This window comes from Sciurus vulgaris (assembly GCF_902686455.1).
Source record: "Sciurus vulgaris genome assembly, chromosome: 14".
Lineage (NCBI taxonomy): Eukaryota > Metazoa > Chordata > Mammalia > Rodentia > Sciuridae > Sciurus > Sciurus vulgaris.
In genome coordinates this window covers 52,503,749-52,528,963 of record NC_136475.1, presented here as the reverse complement: position 1 = coordinate 52,528,963, position 25,215 = coordinate 52,503,749, and the positions used below count along the sequence as shown (strand labels likewise).

The 25,215-nt window shown below is 37.9% G+C and overlaps 1 protein-coding gene across 8 annotated transcripts in view; it reads left to right on the top strand.

The window, feature by feature from the left end:
* The window catches only part of EML6 (EMAP like 6), a 252,532-nt gene that overhangs the window by 137,882 nt on the left and 89,435 nt on the right, over positions 1–25,215 (top strand). For all 8 annotated transcript variants that reach the window (XR_013759096.1, XR_013759097.1, XR_013759098.1 and 5 more), the window contains exons 8-15: positions 562–699; positions 2,355–2,611; positions 6,687–6,899; positions 10,015–10,182; positions 11,108–11,214; positions 13,636–13,754; positions 16,118–16,304; positions 18,281–18,386. Coding sequence is in view for 4 of the 8 variants with exons in the window: in XM_079110188.1 (XP_078966314.1) it covers positions 562–699; positions 2,355–2,611; positions 6,687–6,899; positions 10,015–10,182; positions 11,108–11,214; positions 13,636–13,754; positions 16,118–16,304; positions 18,281–18,386 (1,295 nt within the window). In the remaining 4 variants the exon portion in view is untranslated. The remainder of the gene's footprint in view (positions 1–561; positions 700–2,354; positions 2,612–6,686; positions 6,900–10,014; positions 10,183–11,107; positions 11,215–13,635; positions 13,755–16,117; positions 16,305–18,280; positions 18,387–25,215) is intronic.

Here is a 25,215-nt window from a genome sequence, read left to right as displayed (position 1 = left end):
TCCAGGGAGGCCAGCAAATGTGTGTTTCAGTCTGTATGTGCTTAAATATCAGTTACTAGAAAGGTACTCACATATACTTTATTTTTAAGTGGTACTAGGGATTTAACCCAGGGTCTCACGCATGCTAGGCAAGTGCTCTGCCACTGAGCTATATCCCCTGGCCACATTATTTTTAAACTAACCATAATAGCATTAGTAGTTCCTTTCCTCTAAGTGTAATTAACAACCACTGGTATAAGCAAATGCAATTTATTTTTTTTTTATTTCCAAAGAGATGAGAAATCTTGTGTGAAGTGGCATTTTCCCTCTTTGATGAATCTCAAAATGTTTGGAAATGCTATTTTGTGCTTGTTGCCGGGTTTTTCAAATGATGACAGCGACCCAAAGATGAACAAAACATCTTCACAGATTCCCCAGTAGGCTCTGACCAAGATGCTGGTGGGAAGTTCCTGCGTCCTTTCTTGCTATCCTCAGTGGTCGGTGGCGTGGGGGCAGGCCTTCCCACCTGGGGCTGACTCTGAGAGGTTGGTCTGGCTTTACCCTTACTTGCTCTTTGCGCAGGCTGTGGAGCCTGGCTGACCACGCCCTGATAGCCCGCTGTAACATGGAGGAAGCAGTTCGCAGTGTCGCCTTCAGCCCTGACGGGTCTCAGCTGGCCCTGGGCATGAAGGATGGCTCTTTCATCGTTCTCCGAGTCAGGTATGTGCCAATTCTGAAAATGGTATTTAGAGATGCTCTTTTGTTAGAAGCCAAAATTCTTCTGGTCATAATATGTGGCAGGACTTGAGGAAGCATATTTACCCTTTCAAATAGGGGTACCATTTTGCCTCAATTCCCCTACCCGTCATTTTGAAGTCCAAAACACTCTGAAAATCCAAATTTCTTGTTAATTTATTCGGTGGCAAAGCCTGATCCAATGAACTGATATGAGGCTGCTTACAGTCTCTAGAAATAATAATGCATCATGTTATCTGCTGAAAAAAATACTTAACCCAGGGTGTTGCCTCAGACCAGCATATTGTATGTGAATCTTTCTAGAATCCAACAAAGAACAATTTTCCAAGCACATCTGATCCCAAGGGCCTTCAGATAAGAGATCATGGGCTTTGTAGTTAAGCCAACAAAAGAGGAAGGAAGAACAAAGCAGCATCTAACTAACAGCACTTGATTTTTATAGGTGGACTTGAATGAAAGATTATTTCTATCCATAATTGACACTAAAATGTAATATTTCCTATTTGCTAAAGTTCTACATTATTTTTACTGGACAAAATTATGACCCAACCTTGTAAGCTCTCTGAATGCATTAATTGTTCTCTTGACTTACACATTTTGTGCTTATAGAAAAGAAATGCATCTGTAAGTTAAATACTGCATGTTCTGCACATAGAGAATGCTATATAGCCTTGAAGAATGCTCTTGGACATTCTTGGATCACACTGCATTCTCACTGCCAGCCACATATAACTCATTACCAAACTGGTGGGCGACATTTCTTTCTTCTGCTTAGTGATAAGATGGCTAATTACGATAGCTTTCCCAAGTCAAAAACCAGAAAACCTACACAATCTATTTTATGACATTATAGTAAACTGTAGTGCCACTAATAAATGAGTGCAGGGATTATTATATGGAAGCAAATATTTGTTATTATTTGTGTATTCAGTTTGTTTTGGAGTTGATGAAGTCATCTTTATTGGCTCAGGAGACCCATCAGTCACAATCCTGTCTCATGGTTGGAGGGAAAAAAACCACATTTGAGCTTTCAAATGTGGGCAGAAATGCTTAAAAGAACCTTAACAGAAAACATACAAAAGAGCCCAGTGATTCAGTGTATTCATTATTGACCTTTCATAGTAAACATTAAATGATTACATAACAATTAACATTTAAAAAGATAATTTTTTCTGATTTTGGACTTACTTTTTTCAGCAATAACTATCAAGTTTAACAGTCATGAATGTCTCATTCTTCAAGTATAAAAAAGATGTTTTCTTTTCATGCTAGCCTTGATATATTTTGCCTTTCTCCAGAACATATTTTTAAAAATTTTTTTAAATCCCAGTGTTTTAAACAAAAGTTTTGGGAAAAATAATATATAGCTGAACATAAAAGAAAATATATTTTGTATTAAAGTTTTCTGTATTTACTCTGAAAACCCAAAATGTTTCAATATTTATTAATTTTCATAAACTGGCTATAGATTTTAAATTATATTTCATATCTTTCCTCAGAAGTTAATATTTCAGTTCCCTTTCAAAACTTTTTTTCCTTTTGACATGTATTTTAAAATATCTCTTGGATTTTCTAATACTAGATTTTCTGCTTATCACTTCGCTTTTTTATTCTTACAGAGATATGACAGAAGTGGTTCATATCAAAGATCGGAAAGAAGTCATTCATGAAATGAAATTTTCTCCAGATGGTTCTTACCTAGCAGTGGGATCCAATGATGGCCCAGTGGACATCTATGCGGTTGCCCAGCGGTACAAGAAAATAGGAGAGTGCAACAAGTCCCTTAGCTTTATTACGCACATTGACTGGTCCTTGGATAGCAAATACTTACAAACTAATGATGGTGCAGGAGAGCGATTGTTCTACAAAATGCCATGTAAGTCGTGCATAGTCATGGGGTATTTGTGAAAATCAAACTTTCAACCACAGGCATAAAATGTAAGAGAATATCCTTATGATCTCAGGGCAGGGAATGTTCTAAATAAGATCTCCAAATCACAAGTCCTCAAAAGGTTAATGAATTGAAACACATTAAAATTTAAAAAAATAATAACTACACAACTAAAGCGACCATGAATAAAATTTAAAAACAAGGACTAGATGAGGCATAAATCCTTGAAATTGTTATAATGGGCAAGGAACATATGTCTAGAAGATGTAAAGAATGCCATAAAGTTAAGTGAAAGGGCCGGGCGTGGCACATACATGTAAAACCAGTGATTTGAGAGGCTGAGGCAGGAGGCCCGCAAGATCAAGGCCAACCTCTGCAACTTAGCAAGACCCTGTCTCAAAAAATAAAAAGGGCTGGGGATGTGGCTCAAAGGTAAAGCACCTCTGGGTTCAATCCCCAGTATCTCTGCCTGCCCCCAAAAAGCTAAGGGAAAATACTAGAAAAAAATCCACAACTCTTAAATGCTCAATGATAAGGAATCAGGGACGTGATAATTTCAACAGTGAGGAATCATGTATGTAGACTGGTCAAAAAAAAAAAAAAAAAAAAAAGTCAGTATTAAATGATGTGAAGAGGGGAAATGGAAACCACATGCACTGCTGGTGGGAACATGCACAAAGCCATATGCACCCTATGTTTGTTGTAGCAGTGTGCATGCCAGCCAGAAATGAGCAGCTCCCAAGTGATGATCAGCACAGAGAGGGTTTAATTAAATATGGGACAGTCACATAGTAGAATACTAGAAAGAACTTAAACTGGAGCTATTTGTGTCAATGAGATAGATCTCAAAAATAAACTGCTGAGCAAGTGAAAGTGGCAGAATGATATGTGCAGTGTGTGATGACATATAAATATATTTTAGGACAAATTTGATATTTGGCCATATACATATTAGTGAAATGTTTTAGAAATGGGTGGTAATGATAAATGCCTAATTCAGGGTGCTGGTTATCTTTAAGAAAAGAGAGTAGAATGAGATTGGGGAGCACTTTGTGGATTTTAACTGTCTACAGTATTTTCTTTAAAATTTTTTGATAAAAACAAAATACTAAGATTTGTTGAAAATGGGCGATGCACACACTTGTTCATTGTATTAATCTGTGCTTTTCTGTATACTTGAAATATTTCATCATTTTTTAAACTAGAGACAATCTGAAATAATTGTACGGTCCACTTCCCAGTATCAAAGGTTCATGACCCATTTAGTTCATTATCCAAGTTTTTGGCTTTACCTGCTATTCCCTCTTCCTTCTTTGTTCCTGCTCTTTACCAATTTCATTTTTCATTAATGAATCTCTAAAACGTTGAATAAATGGCAATAATGCAAAATAGTTGTACTATCTCTGTTAGGGCACACAGTTCAGCAACAGGATAAGAAATGAATGGAAATTATCCAAGTTGTAATCTGTGGGTTTTAGTTGCCAGATAGCGGCACCCCACCATAACCCAGATACTGAGGGTAGTTGGCTCTGCAATCATTAGGAAAGCTAGGATCCAAGAGGAGCAGAAGGGCCTATTAAAACTCTAGAAATGCTGACCCTGGGAAATTAGAAACTGTCTCTGGAGTCAGGCTAGAACTCATGCACAGGACCTCCAGATTTTATGAATCCTCAAAGATTTGAGGATCATAGTCTCCATTACTGTGATTGCTTTAGTCCCAAATATGTGTTTGTATCATTGGGATCATTTATTATATGAGTGTTTGGTGAAATATGCTCATGGGAATTATAAAAATCACAATTTTTATTTGTGACCACTTAAATTTTATAAGAGATTTGTCTGACTTACATAATGCTAATTAGTAGCACTTAAGTTTGTAATACTTATGTCTTAAAAGGTGAATTTCTCTATTATAATCTTTGATTTTTTTTTTAATGTAAGAAAAAATTTAGCATTAATCTTTGTTTTTTTTTTTTTTTTTTTTTTTTGGGTGCTGGGGATCGAACCCAGGGCCTTGTGCTTACAAGGCAAGCACTCTACCAACTGAGCTGTCTCCTCAGCCCTAGCATTAATCTTGACCTCAAATAATTACACTTTGTCTTAACTCTTTTATTGAAAAATTATTTACTATAAAATAATGTATAACGTATAACCGAGTCTCTGTCTTAGCAAATTCATCAGTGTACCATTACTAGGCGAGTGTTTCTTTGTGACTGCACTCTTTGCTTGATATTATTTCACATATATTTTTTCCATATTGTGGAAATATGGAACACATTTGTCATTTGCAATAGCAAAATAACATTCTTCTCAGTGATGATATCATTATTTACTTTTACATTTTATTATTAGGTGTTTGGACTATTTCTGGTTTCTTTGCTAGTTCAGATAGTACAGCTCCAAATACCTTTAGTATATGTGTGATTTTTCTCTTTTGAGTTACTTCCTGGAAGTGTTTTCTCCAAAGCAAAGAACACTGGGCCAAAGATTATGTTCCAACTAACTATAAACTAATTCCATTGTGTTTTTTTAGTATTCAATGATCAAACGTTTAATTTTATTAAAATCACAATATTCCATAGTGTATTTGCAGATTCAGCATAATTAGGTCAAAATCTCAATGTTATTTTATAGAAATTGGCCAACTGACACTAATAATCATAAAGTGCAAAAGAAATCAAATAAGCAAATATTTGTTGCAGGCAAAAAGTGTTGTGTAGGATATTGAATTCAGGATAATTGTTTTTAAGGTTACTGATAAGTAGTGTTTTAGTCAGCTTTTTAGCTACTGTGATTAAAAGACCTGACAAGAACAATTTTGGAGGAGGAAAAATTTATTTGCAGACTCTGGTTTCAGAGGTCTCAATCCATAGACAGCTCCATTCCTCCGGCTCAAGGTGAAGCAGAATATCATGGTGAAGGAAAGCGGCTCACGTGATGATTAGGCAGCAGAGAGAGAGAGACTCCACTTGCCAGATATAAAATATAAACCCCATAGCCACACCCCCAATGACCCACTTCCTCCAGCTACACCCTACCTGCCTTCAGTTAACCACTCAGTTAATCCCATCAGGGGGATTAATTCCCTGATTGGGTTAAGGTTCTCATAACCCAATCATTTCTCCTCCAAACTTTCTTGCATTGTCTCACACATAAGCTTTTGGGGGGGTCACCTCACATTCAAACTGTAACAAGTAGCATTCCCTGTACCTGAAGATTCTAATGTCTATTAAAATGAATTTTTATGTAATAAGATTATGATCAGAATTTTGGGGTGCCAATAATATCCAGGGCATCTGTACTCAGTTACTTTATTTGAAAATATTTGAGAGGATATTGAGAAGTATGCCTAATTTTATTGATTCTAAATTTTAAGATGGTGTATGGCTAAGTATTTCTCAAGCATTGCTTTGTTGTTTACCCCTGCGTGCTCTCTGTAGACTTCATGTTACCAGCTGCTGCTGGAAATGATTGTTCCTTAAGTTTGGGGACATATCCAGAATGATTCCCAAGATTATTTCCCCTGACTAGTAACACTTATTTCATCATATTTTGTGGCTTTAGTACCTGGAAATTTTCAATTTAAGTAATAAGCCTATTATTTTAAAAACTAATTTGGAGAATCAGTTTTTTAAAAATCACTTGTAAGCATCATTAAAGAATGAAAAATTGAAGTTTAGGATAAATCCATCAAAATGTTGTTGACTCAGTGTGGTAATACATAATTTACTAATTTCACCAACAATACAAAGCGTAACATCACCTCTGTCTAAGTAATTACAAGTAAATAGTATTTTGAGAAATTACATTTAGTATAATAGTCATTTTATATTCTCCTTATAGGTAAGTTTTGAGCATGTGCTTTCTTTAAACCTTGCTACCCCCAAAAATCATAAATTTGGTCTTTAGATTCTAATCTCTTTAGATTAGAACCAGTAGTTTCCTCGATTTTATTAGATTTTATTTAAAAAAGGGTTATACAGTTCTATATGAAAAGAAAAGCGAACAAAGTAAGTTAGAGTGTGCTTTTGATGTAAATGTAGCATTTATTATTTTTCAGCTGGGAAGCCTTTAACAAGTAAAGAAGAAATCAAAGGGATTCCCTGGGCATCCTGGACATGTGTAAAAGGGCCTGAAGTGAGTGGAATTTGGCCTAAATACACTGAGGTCACTGACATCAACTCAGTGGATGCAAATTATAATAGTTCAGTGCTGGTGTCTGGAGATGATTTTGGACTGGTCAAGTTGTTTAAATTTCCTTGTCTCAAGAAAGGTAAGTCTAAGAGGGGTGTTTCATTGGATAGAGATTTCCTCTGGACTGGAAATGCCATACAATTAAGGCTTATGTTATTGCTGTCTATTTAGCAGACTCATTTTCTCTCAGATGTATGTATTTACTCTTCAGCAGTTTTTCATAGAGCTAAGAGAGGGTGAGTTGTTGAGATCATCTTTGCTTACCATCATAAGATACATGCTTTTGCAAATTTAAGTTGGAATTCATTGATTTAATACCATTTTGTGCTTCGTAAACCTTGTGTTTCACAATTCTGACAATCTTATTTTTATTTGTACTTACGTAAATATTCATAACTTAAATTCCATATATTCAATTAAAATATTGTAAAGTTCTTTTATGCTTCCCAGCTACTGATGCATACATATGGAAAGGGAAATCAAATCTTTTAAACATAATCAAAATCTGAAAGTTATTGTTCTAGTGACAGTGTATTTTGTCCCTTGTCACAGCACTAATTTTGCAAACCAGATTTGCAAAACTATGATGAATTTTTGAGAGAGAAGTTGAGTTCAAAACCACCTTCCCTGTCATGTTTAGTTGTTGAAATCATGTCACTTCAATTATGTGGCCCCTGTAGACTTTAAATGAATTAACTATGTGTTGACCCCATCCTCTTTTGCAAATTTAGACAAAGCCCTCACAGAGGCTCTTCTGAGATTCCTCTACTGTTTCCTGAAAATACGATCTTATAAAAGTAATCAGCAGGGACATGCTGCTGCCTGAAAACTCTTTCACTTGATCGATTTTTAAATTAAGCAAGGAAAGGAATTGAAAAATGTAATCAGAAAGTCATTGTCAGCTAACTGACAGTTTTGAAGCAGTGACAATTATGGTACAAAATGGAACATGAAACACATAGCAAACCCACCGTCCCTTACACTTGACAAAATGGTCATCAGTTTCAAATGCTTGAGGCTAAACAAAATTACCTCAACATTTCTAATTCAAGCTTCCAATCTCTCCTGCTAATGGCCCATGTGAGTTATGGTTCGTAGAAACCTGGGACCTTGGAGGGGAAAATGTCGGCCTTCACCACAGCTTGGATGGGGTTGGTTTAGAGCAGAAACAGAATGGCGTGAGCACAGTGAATGAGGCAGAGTTGTGTACCATGAAGATGGAGAGGGCCATGGGCTGTGTCGTGAAGGGCCCTGTAACCACTACTAAAAATTTGGGTCTCACTGTGTGTCATTGAAAAATCACTCAGAATTTTAAGTGGAGACCAGACAGGACCAATTTAAGTATTTAAAAGACCACTCTATATTGTGTGAAATAGGTTAGGAATAGGGAGGCCCCATCTAAAAGGTGATGTGGCTGAGAACAAATGCAAAGAGTGTTCCAGACAGAAGAAATAGCAAGTACAAGGCTTAGAGGAAGAGTGCCTGGCACTCTGGAGGAATAGGACAGGGGCCAGAGTGCCTGCAGCAGAGTAGGCAAGGGAGGGAGAGAGAAGATGGGATCAGAGAGGTAAGACCTAAATACTGATATCCGAATGCCTCCGCAGGTTCTCGTTACAGCCCGCCACAAGTTATTTATTAAGTATCTATCATTCTCAGTTGCGTATTATCTATTATTGCCTAACAACTCCCCCCTCAAATTTAACAGCTTAAATGAAAAACCATTTATGATATCACAAGTGACTGGGGGAGAGATCAGGGATTCACGAGCCCCTTAGCTGGGTGGTTCAAGTTCAAGGCCTCTCGTGAGGTTGCAGTCATCTGAAAGCTAGACTGAGACCAGAGCATCCATTTCCTCTCACTCAAGTGGCTCTTGGGTGAAGGCCTCAATTCTTGCTGCGGGAGCCTCTGCATAGACTGCTTGAGTGTCCTTATGACATGGCATCATCCAAGAACAATAGTGCAGGAATCTGCAGTGCCTTTGATGGCTTCCTCTTGGATGTCACACAGCCTCACTTTGCCATGTTCCATTTGTTTTTACTTGTATCAAAGAATTCTTGAACATATTTTTAAACCACTCTGAAAAGACAGATTAAATGATCTCTTGAAAAGTGTACAGATTTTAGAGTAGCAAAGGATAACTCCTCACTGTAGGACCTACAGAGGAACAGGAAGGATATGCCCTGTCCCCCAGTTTTCGAATGATCATCCAGCATTTCCAGCTGCCCCTAGTTGAACTCAGTTTGACTTTATTGCCAAAATGGACTGAGGCAGCTGTTTAAACTAGGCAAGCTTGCTTTTGAGACACAATGCTTTCTTTCCCTCTGTGGCAATATTCCCCTAATTGAGAAAATAGGGCTTCCCTGGTCAGGCATATACTCAAGAAAAGGACCTGGAGGAGTCATTGTCACCTATGTGTAAAATGAAGTTATTGTATCTCCAGTGGATATTTGAATTTTCAGCATGTGACAGTAGAATGGATGACCTTTTCCCTCCTCTGAAAAGGATTTCATTTAGAGCATCTTCAAGAGTTAGAAGTGTTTTCAAAGTGGGGATGGAGAGAACTTGATGATCTTCTAAAATCTCCCATAGTCTGGAGTTCTAGGCCTCCACATGAGGTGGACCCTGCTCATTACCACAGGGCCTTTATCCTGCTGTGTTCTAAGCATATGCTGGAGACTTCATCACAAAAGTTCAACCACAAATATACTTCAAATAGTTTTTTTCTATTGCATTCACTACCTGGGGCTGGTGTTTACTGAGTAAAGCAACCAAATTAAAAGAAAAAAATTCATTCTCACAGCTAAGTCTCTTTAGCCCCAGTAATAATAATTTTACTCTTATTTCCACAGAATTATTTCTTGTTTCCCCATTGTAAAGGACTACCTATTTTATCTACCATTTAAATAATGTGTAAGATGTTCACTCCTGATCACTTATTTTCAGAATCAATAATGTAAGCATTATTTGGAACAGGTTTTAGTTATAGAGTTTAAATCTAAGAACCAGCTTCACATTGATGCGTATTGGAAAAATTAAGGTGTCCTTCAGAGCATTTGCTTGTTATAATATGTAAGACTGAAAATAACTCTATGATGTATTTAAAAATTTTGCTTGATATGAATAGGAATGTGATTTCTTTTTTAACCAGGATATGTTTTTGGCATAACTGATCTTCTAAAAAAATCTTTTTTCAGGAGCCAAATTTAGAAAGTATGTGGGCCATTCTGCACATGTCACAAACGTCCGCTGGTCCCATGACTGTCAGTGGGTGTTAAGTACGGGAGGGGCCGACCACTCGGTTTTCCAGTGGAGGTTTATTCCAGAAGGTGTCAGCAACGGCATGCTGGAAACCGCTCCCCAGGGTAAAACCAGTCATAACTTTTCCATGTGTGTTCATTTTTCAATAAACTTTTCAAGGAATGTTCTAACATCTGTTCTGGAGTTAAAGGGTTCAAAGCAATTTTGATAAAATTCATTCCTATAACTTTAAAATTTGTTTAAAAAAAAGAAAAACTTTTGAGATTAATATAGGTCAAATGATTTCCTTCAAAGGACTTTGCTTATTCCAAATGCAATTTGAAGGCTTAAGGTTTATGTGAAAAACTAACCTTCGAAGAGAGGACGAAAGTGCACTTGGCCACCTCCTTGGTACATTTGTAATGGACAGTCGGCCTGCTCCGTTAGGATGCAGGGTGGCAAGGTAACTTTGGAATGGAAGCTGTTACAGAATGGGGTTCAAAGAATGGTCCACAATTTGGGGACCTTTGTGTTCCAGTTTAGTGATTGTGTCATTTTTTTATTTACATCTACTGTGATGTCAGCAGAGTAAGCAGGTGACCCAATGAACAACAATTGAGCAAATGTGTTTATTGGGAAGGATTCTGCAGAAGTTTTGACCATGGCAGTTATGAGCACTTTGTGGCATGTTAAGCAGAAGAGGATCTTTATTGAAGTCAGGAGTTGGATTTCCTTATGCTCCAGCTTGTCCTTGGTAAAACCTGCCCCTTTCACATTTTTAAAGCAAGGTTTAAAATCCAGGAATACTACTATCTAATAAAATCAAGGAAATATGTTCTGTCTGCCTGGGACACTATTTTCCCAGACTTCCAGGAATGAAGGGCAGGCCAAAGTTAGCCAAAAGAGGAGATGTTTTTAGGAATCTGTATTAAAACTACAGTGCAGATATTTATTAACTAGGATAGAAGAAAGAAAATATTTCAAATAATATTTTTAGCTATTTAAAATCTCAGAACTTTTACTTGTTTATTGTGGGTTATATTTCTGCAGAAGGTGGCACTGATTCCTACAGTGAAGAATCTGATTCAGATTTATCTGATGTGCCCGAGTTGGACTCTGATATTGAGCAAGAAACTCAAATCAATTATGATCGCCAGGTCAGTATGCAGAGAGCAATGAAAAGCATAACCTGGAACGTGGATCTCCTTGGATGTGGACATTGCTGAAAATGACTGGTATATAGGTAGAAGAGAATTATGGGAAAAATAAGAAAAATTGCCTACTTCTTGCCTTTCAATGCAAGTTTAAAGTAAAGCATCTCCCTTGTTAGATCATTTAAAAAGTTAAGTGGAAGATAGATGCAAAGTTCCAAAATTGAGCCCATAATAGTTGGGCTTTTTGTCCAGTGTCTGCCATCTAAAACTTATATATATATATATATATTTTTTTTTTTTTTTTTTTTTTTTTGCGGAAAAAGACCATACATTTAACCTACAAGTTTTTCTTTTTCTTAGCAAACTATGAAAGCTTATATTTTCAGGATAAGTACCTGCAGGTTATGTTACTTTGTATGTGGGCTGTTATCTACATTTGTCTCCTAACTTATGGCAACCACTATCCACTTAATTAAAGTAAAAGCCAAATTACAGTGTGCATTCTCTCTCCAGTTAGAAATCATGTCTAGGAGAAAAGTTGGTCAGTTGCCTGCAGTTTTCTTGGAAGTTGACATTTCCTTGTTGTTTATCACTAAAGAGTGATTGTTAAATAAAACAATCTTTCAGAGGAATCTAGACACTCACCACCGTTTCATGGTGTTGACCGTAGGGTTTGTTTTCTTCCCTGTCATTTTTAAAGGTATGTGAAGATTCTGCACATGAATGTGGACTGAATAAGATGTCAGATTTCAGAATTGTCTAGATAGGCCTGTGGCAGCTACTGTGAGGTTAGGGATCTGCCCACTTCCACATCACCGTCCTCTTAGATAACAGTGCTGGGGGGTTATACTGGCCAAATTCTGTTGTTACTTCGTGTGCATATATGAATATGTAACAACAAATCACATCATTATGTACAACTGTAATGCACCAATAAAAAATGTGGAAAGGGGAAAAAAAAGAATGCTGATCTAGGTTTCTCCCCAGAGCATACATTCTCGGCAGTTCTTGGTTTGCCTCTATATCAGCACTGATTTCCTGCTTTTCAGGTGATTACACTTTTTCCTGCCTATAATCATCACTCATTGATTTCATGTTTGAGAAATTGGATTAGTATAAAGGCAGTCCAACTTACGGTTCCAGTCAGGTTCACGATTAAATCAGTTGGATTATGTATTGATGGATGCATCATGCAGTACGATCACCAAAGAGACAGGTTTGAAAGGAAATGATTAATGTGGGACTATCAGGCAACCACTAAACAATATACCCTGGTATCAAGGGGTAATGAAATTTAAGCAAAGTGAATGTTAGATTTAGGGGACAAAGCCATTTTGTTTAATCAGAAAGATTTTGTTTAATGAAATGATGCTAGTAAAAAATGAAAAAGCACAATGGTGCTGAAATCCATGCCCAGGACTTACGGATTCTCCTGACTTCTTGCTGTCGGTACTTTCATCTATTATTTGGTTTTATGTTCTTGGCATTCCTGAGTTATTCCTGAGCAGGGACTTTGATTCTGTTCTACAGATGAGAAATTGAGGCCCACAGAAGTTATGAGACTTGATCAAATAAACGGCATAAATAACCCAGAATTTGGTGCTCTGAAGTAAATAATTGATCTGGTAAAAGCATCAAGAATTCAGATGAATAATTATCTTTAGAGTCAAAAGATTAATTTGTTATATCTGTATTAGATATAACAGTATATTATAAACCATTTTTTAATGGTTTGTTGGTCAAATTCTAAACAGGGACTTTATAGGAATAGTTCATAAAATTTTTAGCAATGTGGATCAAATGAAAAATTTTCTTTATGAAGATAAAAAATTATCATATTTTGTTTTCAGTGTGTTAAATTGACATTTCTTGGAACTATAGCATAAAAATATGGTAAAAAGATCGATTTTTATGTATATTCAAATCAAATTATAGAAAATGTTCTCTTAGCAGCTTTTAGTTCTTAGGTAAGGTCAAGAGAATGAGCGTTGCTCTAAGAATCTGGTCTGTCAGGATGTGTGAGGCCACGAAAGAAAGAGAATTCCAAAGGGCAATCCTAGGGGAAAAAAAGCCCCCATTTTGCAAATATCAGAATCAAGAGAGTTCTTATCTTTGAAGAAGTAAAAATATATTTTATTGATAATTTATTTTCTTGTTTACTAATATACCAACTTTAGTATATTTTTCTGGATATAATTTACCTAAGAAAAATAATAACAAATAAAGGAGGAAGAACTTATTTAAAATCCCAGTCATTTGGAAAACATTTCATGTTATTTTGTTCATTAAGAGGAAGTAGTATTCAATACTATGTCTTATGTTTTCAAGTACTGTTGAAGCTTCAATAAATCCAACCATGTCAAGATGTTAATGTTTGGAAACTGAAAAGGCACCTTAGCTGAATGCCTCTGTTGTACTTTTCAGGTTTACAAAGAAGATCTACCTCAGCTAAAGCAACAAAGTAAGGAGAAAAACCATGCAGTGCCCTTCCTCAAACGGGAGAAGGCTCCTGAGGACAGCTTGAAGCTCCAGTTCATACACGGGTGGGTGGCCTGTCCTGGGCACCTTGTGCTCCTTTGTTCTCTCTGCCGAGCCTGTGATCCTGGCCTTATCTCCAAGACAAAGAGGTTCCTCCTGGTGCTCTTGTCCCCAGTGTGCTCACAGACCTGGGGCTAATGTTGTAACTGTGACTCCTCAGTGTGTGGAGGCCATCACACTTGGTGGTCACTAGGCTTTGTGTTCTTCCTATAGATCTGTGGCAGCTGCCACTGCTTCACTGCCATGTCATCACCATCTGTGCTTCCTTTTCCCCAAGTGCCCTCCCCTCCTGTTTTGCTGGCTTTACCCTAAGACAGTAAATTCTTCAAATATTGTTCTCACAGATGCCTAAAATAATTTTAGATTTTGTAAAATTATTTACAACTTTGCCCATTTTAAGTCGACACCTGAAATGTTTCAACATAAGTTTAAATGGTTGAGAAGAATATATACAGCATAAACATTCACATTAGTCATTTAAATGAACCCGATGGAACTTAAATGCCAAAATACTTTACTTCCCCCTGTTATCAATTTAAAAAGTACATGAACAGGGTCTGGGGTTGTGGCTCAATGGTAAAGCACTTGCCTGACATGTGTGAGGCACTGGGTTCGATTCTCAGAACCACATAAAAATAAATAAAATAAAGGTATTGTGACCATTTACAACTAAAAAAAAAAAAAAAAGTACATGAACAAGTGCTTCTACCACAGAAATATCATTCATATTTCTCTTTATACTCCTATCTCCATTCTAATTCTATAAAATTTTACCTTAACATATTTTTATGACTGAGTCTTTTGTCAGTGTACCATACAGAGAAAAAAGTCTACATGTTCAACTAAAACGTCATTTCTCGTGACCATAACTCTGTACAATACAGTATCCTCTGCCCCACATGGCTAGCGAGCACTTCAAATATAGCTAGTCTGAAATGAGAAATGCTGTGTGGGTAAGACACCTATTTTAAAGGCTTAGGGTGAAAAAAATAATGTAGAATATCTCATTAAAATGTTTTTATATCATATGTTTAATGTAAATGTGTTAGGTTAAAATATGATACTAAAATAAATTTCATTTTTTAAAAAATTTTGTGTGTATGGTACTAGGCATTGAACCCAAGTGTGTTTTACCACTGAACTATAACCCTAACCCTCTTTCTTCCTTCCTTCCTTCCTTCCTTCCTTCCTTCCTTCCTTCCTTCCTTCCTTCCTTCCTTCCTTCCTTCCTTCCTTCCTTCCTTCCTTCCTTCCTTCCTTCCTTCCTTCCTTCCTTCCCTTCTTTAATTTTGAGACAGGGTCTCACTAAGTTGCTGAGGCTGCCCTCAAATTTGTGATCCTCCTGCCTCAGCCTTCTGAGTTTCTGGGATTGAAGGCATGTGATACCACACCTGGCTATTTTTATTCTTTTTAATGTCACAACTAGAAAACTTTACCTATGTGGCTTGCATTATATTTCTATTACACAATGCTGTTCTGTTACTTTTTTAGATTGAATTGTTATAATTATTAGTAAAAATAACCAAATCAACATAAATTTATTATAAATTATAATTGTTAAGCACTGAAAACTTTGATTAGGTTTATTTCAATGATGAATTGTTTTTTATTTGTTCAGTTATCTGTGCATATAGATTAATCGTTGTTAGAATGTGGCAGAGATTAGTATTGAGTCTATCCCCAGGTTTTGTCTTTTTATAGATGTAAACACTGAGAGTTTATTCTCAAAATGAGAATGGAAGTGATTTTATCATGGCAATGTTGTTCAGTTCTTTAAACTCCCTCCTGTGTTATAGGTCCCCAAAATCACATTTTGATTTTGACTTATCACAAAAAATAGTAACCCATCAGCTAAAATTCAGTTAAATCTCTGTTCAATTTTGTTATAAAGCAAAAACACTGGAAATCACTTGACTTGCAAAAGGATCCCTTAGCAATAATTAAGGGTTTTCCCTTGTATTTTGAATCATCCGTTTTGGTGCCCCAGAAGCTTCTATGTCCCAGAGTAATATATAATGCTAAGATTCCGGATGGAGGAGAGAAATGGCTTCCTGAAGTGGGAGGAGGGCGTCGTGAAAGGGGAGATGGGGAGGGAAGGCCTGCGCCTAACCACAGGCCTGTTCTCAGACCAGTTTTAAGAGCATATAGAGTAGCTGAGGATCCTGAAGCAGGCTCTGTTAAAATGATCCGTGCTCTTTGCCTCCTAGAAAGTCATCCCAGGCCATTAGAGGTCCTCGTACCCTTGTCGCCTGTGGAGACAGCTGGGTTTCGCTTGCACCACCTGTATGTTTGGTTTGCCTCTGATAACTCCTAATCTCTTCAGTTTCCATTCATTCAACCCTGCGTGTGTCTTGGGCTTGTGCTTTAGTTACAGAGGCTACGACTGTAGAAACAATCTGTTCTACACACAAGCTGGGGAGGTGGTCTACCACATTGCTGCCGTTGCTGTCGTCTACAACAGGCAACAACATTCCCAAAGGCTGTACCTGGGCCACGACGATGATATTCTTAGCCTGACTATCCATCCGGTGAAGGACTATGTGGCCACTGGACAGGTGTGTATCTCTCCTCCAAGACTGAGGGCCTCACCCATGAAAGAGGGCATTTCACTATGAATCCAGTTTCCATGTTAGAAATGCAAAAAATACTTGGTAGAAGTCAACATGAGACAGGAAGCTGAAGATTCAGTGAACACAGGATTGTTTCAAATGTGGTCCACATCCTGGGGTATAGGACAGATCCATGGATGAAATGGAGAGCATGAAGGGAATTAAATCCCAGAAATGTCCATTTTTGAGAGAGAACCATCCATAGCTTTAATGTTTTTTGTTAAGAGATTATAGTCCCCCCAGAGGGATGAGCCACTGGTTTCCATGCTGATTTGCTGCCCCTCCAGCTGCAAATTGGAGAAGCTCTGCTCTGAGTTAGCTGGTATTAGTAAATCTTACAAGTGATTGAGCATTACTTTGCCCTCTCATTGGCACTTGTTTTCCGTGTCTTTCTCACAGATGGATGATGCTTGGTTCATGGGCATTTAATAACTTTTTTTTTTTTTTTTTTTTTTTTGGCAGTGCTGGGGATTGAACCCAGGGCCTATGTGCTTGCAAGGCAAGCACTCTATCAACTGAGCTATCTCCCCAGCCCTAATAACTTACTCTTGAAAGTAAGAATCAGAGACTGGTTCTTGGCACACGCCTGTGAGGAGGTAGAACACTCAATATTGTAACTGGTGGGAGGCTAACAGGAAGCCAGCAGCCACTGCTGGAGGCTGGGGGCTGGACCTCCCCAGGCAGAGCAGGAGCTGCCTGGGTTCTGCTCAGGTATGCCTAGCGCTTAACCTCTGGTTTTCTCTTTTGGAGTCATCATATTCAACGGGGCTCCCCCCCCAACCCCCATGTATTGTAAGTGAGAAAAACTACTTTGCTATTATAATTTGCTCTGTTGTTGAACTTCACATGCTAAAAGATTGTATCTCTGCAAGGAAATTCCATCTTAAGGACACATAGTGAAGTCATGAACCTTTTTTTTTTTTGGTATTAGGGATTAAACTCATGGGCACTTGGCCACTGAGCCACATCTCCAGCCCTATTTTGTATTTAGAGACAGAGTCTCAATGAGTTGCTTAGGGCCTCGCTTTTGCTGAGGCTGACTTTGAACTCACAATCCTCCTGCCTCAGCCTCCTGAGCCGCTGGGATTACAGGCATGCGCCACCCCACCCGGCACCATGAAACGTTTATTTCTCAGGAGGAGGGGCAGGGTCAGCCCTTCTGGAGGTGGGTGAAATCATTGAGAATGGGTAAAGGGACTCTTTTTAAAAAAAAAAAAATATTTTTAGTTGTAGATGGATACAATACCTTTATTTTATTTATTTTTATGTGGTGCTGAGGATCGAACCCCATGCCTCACACTGCTAGGCAAGCATTCTACCACTGAGCTACAGCCCCAGCCTGGTAAAGGAACTCTTTATAGTGCCCTGACAGCACTCAGGTGACTTCCTTGCCTGATAAGTGGACTTTTGTGAGGCATTGAGAAGGCAGAAGAGGGAAAGGTAGAAATAACCGACAGAAAGCACAAGTGGCTGGATGCAATGGTGCACGCGTGTAATTCCAGTACCTGGGAGGCTGAGGCAGGAGGATCACAGGTTCAGGGCCAGCCTCAGAAACTTAGCGAGACCCCATCTCAATATAGAAAAGGTTGGGGATATAGCTCAGTGTAGAGTGTCCCTGAGTTCAAAAAAGACAAAAACAAAACAAAACAAAAAAAAAAGTACAAGTGGACATTTGAAGTAGAGTCTTGAAAGTCCCTTAACTTGGAACCACACACCAGAACAGGAACCCAGCTTGATGCCATAACAAGCCTTAGGTGCTTCGGGCTTCAGTTTCTTTTCTGGAAAATAATGGGAGAACCAAATTATTTACAATATCTTCTCATTTTTTAAATAACATGCATTTGATTTCTAAGCAGTACTTGACTCTAAGGAACCAAATTATATTTCATAAATAGTTAATAACAATCATCCTATTATTCAAGGTTGGAAGAGATGCTGCTATTCATGTGTGGGACACACAGACTCTAAAATGTTTGTCACTCTTGAAAGGACAACATCAGAGAGGGGTGTGTGCACTTGATTTTTCAGGTAAGCACCAGTTTCTCATTAGAGCCATTGACAGATGAGTCTACATTTAATTTTATTTTCAACTACTTGGCGTTCTGTTTGTAATGAGGTATGCCCTTCATATGTCAACTACACAATCTGAGGCTGGGAGTTGTGTGTGATACCTCACTAAAAAATATGGCCTTTAGATTACATATCCTTTCCTTGTCTTCCTCATTTCCTCTCCCAAGTCATTACCCAGAGCTCACACTGCGTTTGCTTGAGCAATTTGAAATCCAGAGCAGCTGTTGCTGTTGGAAGTCTTAGTTGCAAATGTCTGGCAGTGACTCAGAACATCAATTTCATCTCCAGATAAGTGGGAGCATGTTGTCTGTCTTGAAATATAAAGAACCAGAGGAAAGGCTGCAAATCTTCTGCAGAGAGGCACTTTATGATATTGGTGTTTTAGAAATAAATTTCATTTTGGAAAAATAGAGCTATAGCTTTTCTCTCCTCAATTTAAAATCTGAACACAGTATTTATAAAAATACTAATTGATGAACCCAATTTCTTTCTTTTATTCAAGTGGGAGTTTTTTAAAGCCCTGTTCAGTCATTTAAGAAAAAATAAAAGTTTGCAAAAGAAAAAAGACGGAAAAAATAATTAACTTGTTTCTTATGTCCCCAAAAGAGAAAAACGGGATGATGCCAACATGCAATTTTCTTTAAGTGTTCTTTAAGCTAGAATTCAAGATTGAGGGTCTATCATGAAAGGTGTCAGTGCATACACATTTTTAATAATCTCAATTGTAGGAATTAGATCAGCAAGGAAGAAATCCTAAACTTTCTTTATAAAAAGATTTTTCTAAATACCAGTCAGGTGTTTTAAGTTTGGAGAACTGCTGCTGTTCATGTGCCTGGTTAGTCACTAAATCCCATGACTCTACAACCTCTTTCCCCAGTAGGTGCCTCCCTTCTGCTCTCCTTGGCCCAGCACTCACCTCCTCTCCTCTGCCCATAGTAGTGCCATAGTCCCCGATTCCATTCCCACTTCTTCTGGAAGCATTGTTAGTGCTGCTGCCATCGACTCCCCTGGTTGGAAGTGCTTAACTTTTCCTGATCTGGTCTCAGCCTTCTTTTGCACATTTCACCCATTCACTCATTCACGCTCCTGTATGTCTGCCTCCATGCAGAGCCTCTGTGCATGCCAGTCCTCCTCCTGCCTGTGTTCTTCCATCAGGCCTTTCTCATAGATCTGTTCAAATCCTACCATCCTTTAAGACCACACTGATGTTTCCCCTGCGTTCTTCAAGGCAGAAACAACCTGGCCCTTCTGTAAACCTGAGTTCATTGTTGTCATTGCTTTCATAGCACCTGCCAGAGTTCATGTGATACCGAATTTGTGTTATCTTTGACCTGCACACACAAGACAGGAGAGCCCTCTGTCTGTTCCCCACCACACACATTGTAATACTGTGGACATAGAAGCCACTCAAACAATGTTGTGAATGAATGAACAAATGAGATTTTGCTTAATGAGCTTTGTCTGGCCTCTCACTATTCCTTCTAGAACTTCACATTGTAAACCATGTTGGATGACAATTATCTGTATTCCCTGACCAGTGCCACACAAGGTAACATGCACATTCTCACATCCTCCAAACTGCTCAACAAATCTGAGTTTTCATATCATTGTTAGAAGTTATTCACTAACTTTTATGACTATTAAATTAGTAAAATCAAGGCTCACTAGTTTGTGCCTATACTGGTAGGTATATCACTGGTGAGACAGCAGGAGGCAGGAGTGTGGAGGGGACAGCTACCCAGTCATACCCACCTGCAAGCTTAATGCTCAGGTGACACCCTTGATTAACAGTGAATACAAAGTCCTAACCTTTTAAGTTTGATGGACATGCAGTTTTAAAGTAGGTATGGCTTGTATCATTGATAAGGCAGTAAAATCCAAAAAGAAACTATAATTTTGGTCTGTATGTGGCTCTATCCCAAAGACAGATGAATTCCCTCTGCTTCCCCCACCCCCAATATCTTACTCTTCAATGGCTGAACTACCCTCTTCCTAAAATTGATTTTGGTATTGGCTACATATGTGTATACTTAAGTAAGTATACTTTAGAAAAGTAGTGCGATACCCATTAAAGTAGCAAAAATAAATAAAATTAACAAACTGAGCATGATGGCACACACCTGTAATCCCTGCAACTCTGGAGGCTGAGGCAGGAGGATTGCAAGTTCGAGGCCAGTCTCTGTACCTTAGCAAGACCCTGTCTCAAAAAATAAAAAGAACTGGGGATGTAGCTCAATGGCAAAGTGCCCCTGGTTTCAGTCCCCAGGATCAAAAATTAATAGCAGAACCTAAATGTTCACAGGATTGTGAAAATCCAATATGTCTATGTTTTGGTGACATTGGAAATTGACTCACTATTTCTAGCAAACAATTGGGCAGTATTTAATAAGAACTGTAATTTACAATGTCAAGTATGCAAACTGTACTTCTAGCATATTTTTGTGTATCAAGTAAAAGAATGAACTCAAAATAGCGTCTATCACTGATTTTATATGAAAATGTGTGTGTTAATAGAGGCAAATTTTGAATAAAATAAATAGAACATTATTAGTTTATTTCTTCTATAGAATTGATTAGTGTTCTGGGTTTTATATTTAGAAGAATCAAAAGAACACAGAATTCCAATGTCTTTAGAGAAAACGATGAGCAGAGTCTTGATCAAAGACATTAATTATGAGATGAATTGATAGTGATGAGCTGATACCCAGTACTTGCCTGTGCATTCCAGGGAGTTCACCCCTCTCCTGAGCTTATTAGCTTTGGAGAAGAAAGAACAAGAGCTTTAGAAATCCCTCCCTCAGAAGGCTGCCCTTCAAATGGTTGCCTGGATAAGGAAAACCAGATATCCCATGAAGAGAGACAAGCTGATTCTCTCCCTGCTCCTATCTTGAGCAAATAAAGAAATTCTCAGATGTGAAATATTTCTGCATAAGAGGAGCATTTCAGTTTTAGTAATACAGTCTATTTCAGATAACAATCACTAGGGAAAAGCCCATTTATTCAGCAAATATATTATTTTTGATCATGGAAAATTACGTTTTTGTTTTAGTGGTTATGGTAGCAATGAATCCAGTTAAAGGTTTTAGAAAGCACTAGTATTAAGGACTATTCAGGAGAGCTTCCACTAATGTCTGTTGTGTGTGATCCATCACATGAATGGATTCATACAGATGATTACAGATAGTTCATGGATGCTTGTGGTCCCTGTGGCAAGGCTTGAAAGAGTGGCGGTCTCTTTGGCTTAATTTTTCTATTAATAGCACTTTGTGTTACAACAGTGTAACTTTAGACTTAGACCTCTATACCACTTTACTAGTCAAGACTGAAGATGGTGAGTTTAGTGGTATGCCCTGGGTGACAGTCAACAGTGGTAGATCCAGAGCTAGAACCCAGGTCTCCTGGCTCTCAGTCCAGCGTGATATCCACCAGACTCAGAGTTGTCAGCTGGCAAGAGGTATGCAGAAAATTCTCTATCCTTGGTCGCTGGGACTTCTCCAGCCCCTGCCTTCCACCAGAGTGGGTGAGCTTACTCACTTCACCACTTCCCATACCCACCAGCAGGTGTCTCCAGCTGTCCCTTCCATCCTCAAGGTTAAACGTGGAGGAGCACAGAGCATAGACGCTACCACGGGAACAGCCCCCTTTCCCCACGAAAAGAGACCCCTGCTCTGTAACAGCCCTGAATCACACACTAATCTGAAGTAGGAGCAGGGGCAACTCTACCTTCCTTTTGGAAACTGATAGACAAAGTGAATAGCTAAGTAAAAATCACAGGAGACTGTTTAGATTGCTCTGTTTAACCATGTAAATGAGTCACCATCAGAACGCTCATTGGTTTTCTGGCTGGTAGCCCATCTGTGTGCCTCAGTAGCCATACAGCCACCTGTCTTTTATGAGTCATCTCCTTTTGGGGGTCTCATGGAGACCTGCTAATAGTACTTTGCCTTTTATTAGAGACATAAATTATCCTGGAAATATAAAGCAGACAAATGATGTGAAAACAAGATAATAAACATTTACATGAAAGCATTTAGTTTATTCTTGCCACTTTTCTAAAGCAAACAAAAGAAGGCATTTTCAACATTTCTCACAAAATAATCCATAATTCTGGATTACATGGACAAGAAGTGAATTATGATTAGCTCACTTAATGGAGTAGCTTTTTTAACTCTTGAATTTATTATCACTTTCTAGGGAAAGGGAAATCCATCTTTGTTTTTATGCTAACGGGTAGCAAAAGTGCTTCCCCATGAATAGAAGACCATATTAAAATTCAGCTACATAAATATTTTCTAGCCTATCATACATATATGTATGTGTGTATATGTATTTTTAAAAACATTTATGAACTGATACTGACTTCCATGAAAGCACATCTAAGACTAATCTGATTTCATTGTGTTCACTTGTGAAAACCTATGCATTTTTTATAAGCTCTGAATAGGAGGACCAACTTGTAATTGAGTAAAATTTTCTAATTTGCCCTTTACTGTTGACATTAAGTGCCTTAGAATTATTTCTGGACTATGTTACAACCATCCATAATTAATACACACTGTGACTGGAAAGATTTGAGAGGACATTACCTAGACTCTGAAAATATGGCCAAAAATAAAAAACCAACTGGTCAGGGAACAATAGATTTTCAAAGCTAAGGTCAAGTCTCTGCAGGGGAAATGAAAACCAAGAAAAGAATATTCTAAATTGTGACATGCAGTAATAGTTTATGCCTGTAAAATTCAAGAACAAGTCACCATTTCTAAAAAGAGGTATGGCTACTGAGGTACCTCTGGATGGGTACTGTTTCTCCCATTGCTACCTATATTCAGAATACTCTTGTGGAGGTCAAGGTAGCGTAACTGTGAGGATAAGCTGATGGGGCCTTCTAGAAATTCTAAAAATCTCCCCCCTGCTGCCTCCAAATTAGCTTACCTGTTCAACCTTCTTCACAATAAAACCTAAAAAATTGTTATTTTAAATATGTTGATGCTTCTATCCCAAGAAGGACATATTAATATAGCTCCATGAATTTTAAAAGACAGCCTAACAGCTAGGGATTTAGCTCAGTGGTAGAGTGCTTGCCTAGCATAAACAAAGTCCTGGGTTCAATCCCCAGCAACACCCCCACCCCTGCCAACATACAAAGACAGCCTAAAGTATAGAACTAATGAATAAAAAAAAAAAAGACATTGAATATTTGTGCAGTATTTTTGGAAGGAATGATAATTACAGTTTTTATAGCTTATAAGGTGACACATTCCCATACCACCCACAGACATATTCCATCTTTACCTTCCTCCTCGTCATCAATGTCACTAGCATCATCAGCAGTCACTGAAAACCAGCTCAGTGTGACAATTATGAAAGAAACCCGATACAGTTACTATGAACCTTAAAACAAATTATGATCTAAAAGGGGAGAGAGAAGATACAAAAATAAAATCGCCAAATACAGAGGTACACTAACATAGAAACGTAACCAGGCCATACCAGGAGATATGGGAAAAGTCCTGATGTTGGTAAGGAATAGGATGTCATTACCAGTCCCTTCTCCCAAATCATGGAGAGACCTTATCCAGTTTAAAGCCTGATAACATTTAAGCATAAGGATTCAGGGTCGGTTGTTTACAGTGATTGCTGTGTAATGATTTAGTCCTTTAGGAAAATATTAATGTTTTTACCTAATACTCTTGCCTAGTAGCTTGAAAGGATCAACCTAACCCTTAAATCCTTGCCTCATCCTTAGTTGAAGGTTGTGGGGATCTGGTTTAAGGCAGTTTCTTCTTTTCAATTACTCTCCTCCTTCCTCCAGGCAAAGAGGAGCAGCCCACCATTTCCATTTGATTAGAGGAGGGTCTCTGGCATAAGTAACAGCACTCAGAAAGGGGGGCATTGGTTGGCACTTGAGGTAGGGTTGCCAAATTTAGCCAATAAAAATACAGGTGGCTCAATTAAATTTCAGACAGACAATGAATAATTTTTAACATAAGCATGTTGCAGGCAATATAAGTTTAAATATACAATACAGATATAAAATACTGCATGGGACGTACTTATACTAAGAAACTATTCATTATGTATCTGAAATTTCAATTTCACAGAGCTTTATTTTGCCTGGCAAACCTAATTTGGAATATACCCCAGGCCTGCTGTTGAAACTAACATTGAGTGGACCAGTAGACCCAGAAGAAGCAGTCCATCATGTACTTGTTTTTTTACCTTAATGGATGGTATTTAGAGGCAAGACCCTGATAAACTGATGCAGAGTGAGCTAGATCACCCATCTCCTAGCAACCGCACAGCTGGGTTGGGGGGAATGTTGACCTTGTGATGCTTCTCCTTTGAATCTAGCCTTGCAAGCAGGCAACAAATAAATGGCTTATTGACTGTACCTCTTCTTCTGTCTTGAAAGGAAAAAGCAAATTAATTGCTTTTACTTCAAATTTAATTATACATTCCCTGTATTTAAATTTTTTATTAAAATGGCCTGTGTCCAAATTCTAGTAAATCATTGAAAATGTTGAAATACTTAATAAGGAAAAATGTTCATGACATGATAGGTGAAAAAAGATTAGATTATAGGTGCAGTATGATCCTGGTTTTATTTTTTTCAAAGCACATTTATATAGACAAAAAGAGTGGTAGGATGTATATCAAATGTAGGCCTAGAAATTGGGAAGACATTAGCATTCTCTTTATCCATATTTCCTAAGTGTCTTGTAATAAGCACATTATATTTGAAATAGGAAAAATGAGAACTTAAGACTTTTTAATTATAAAATCATTT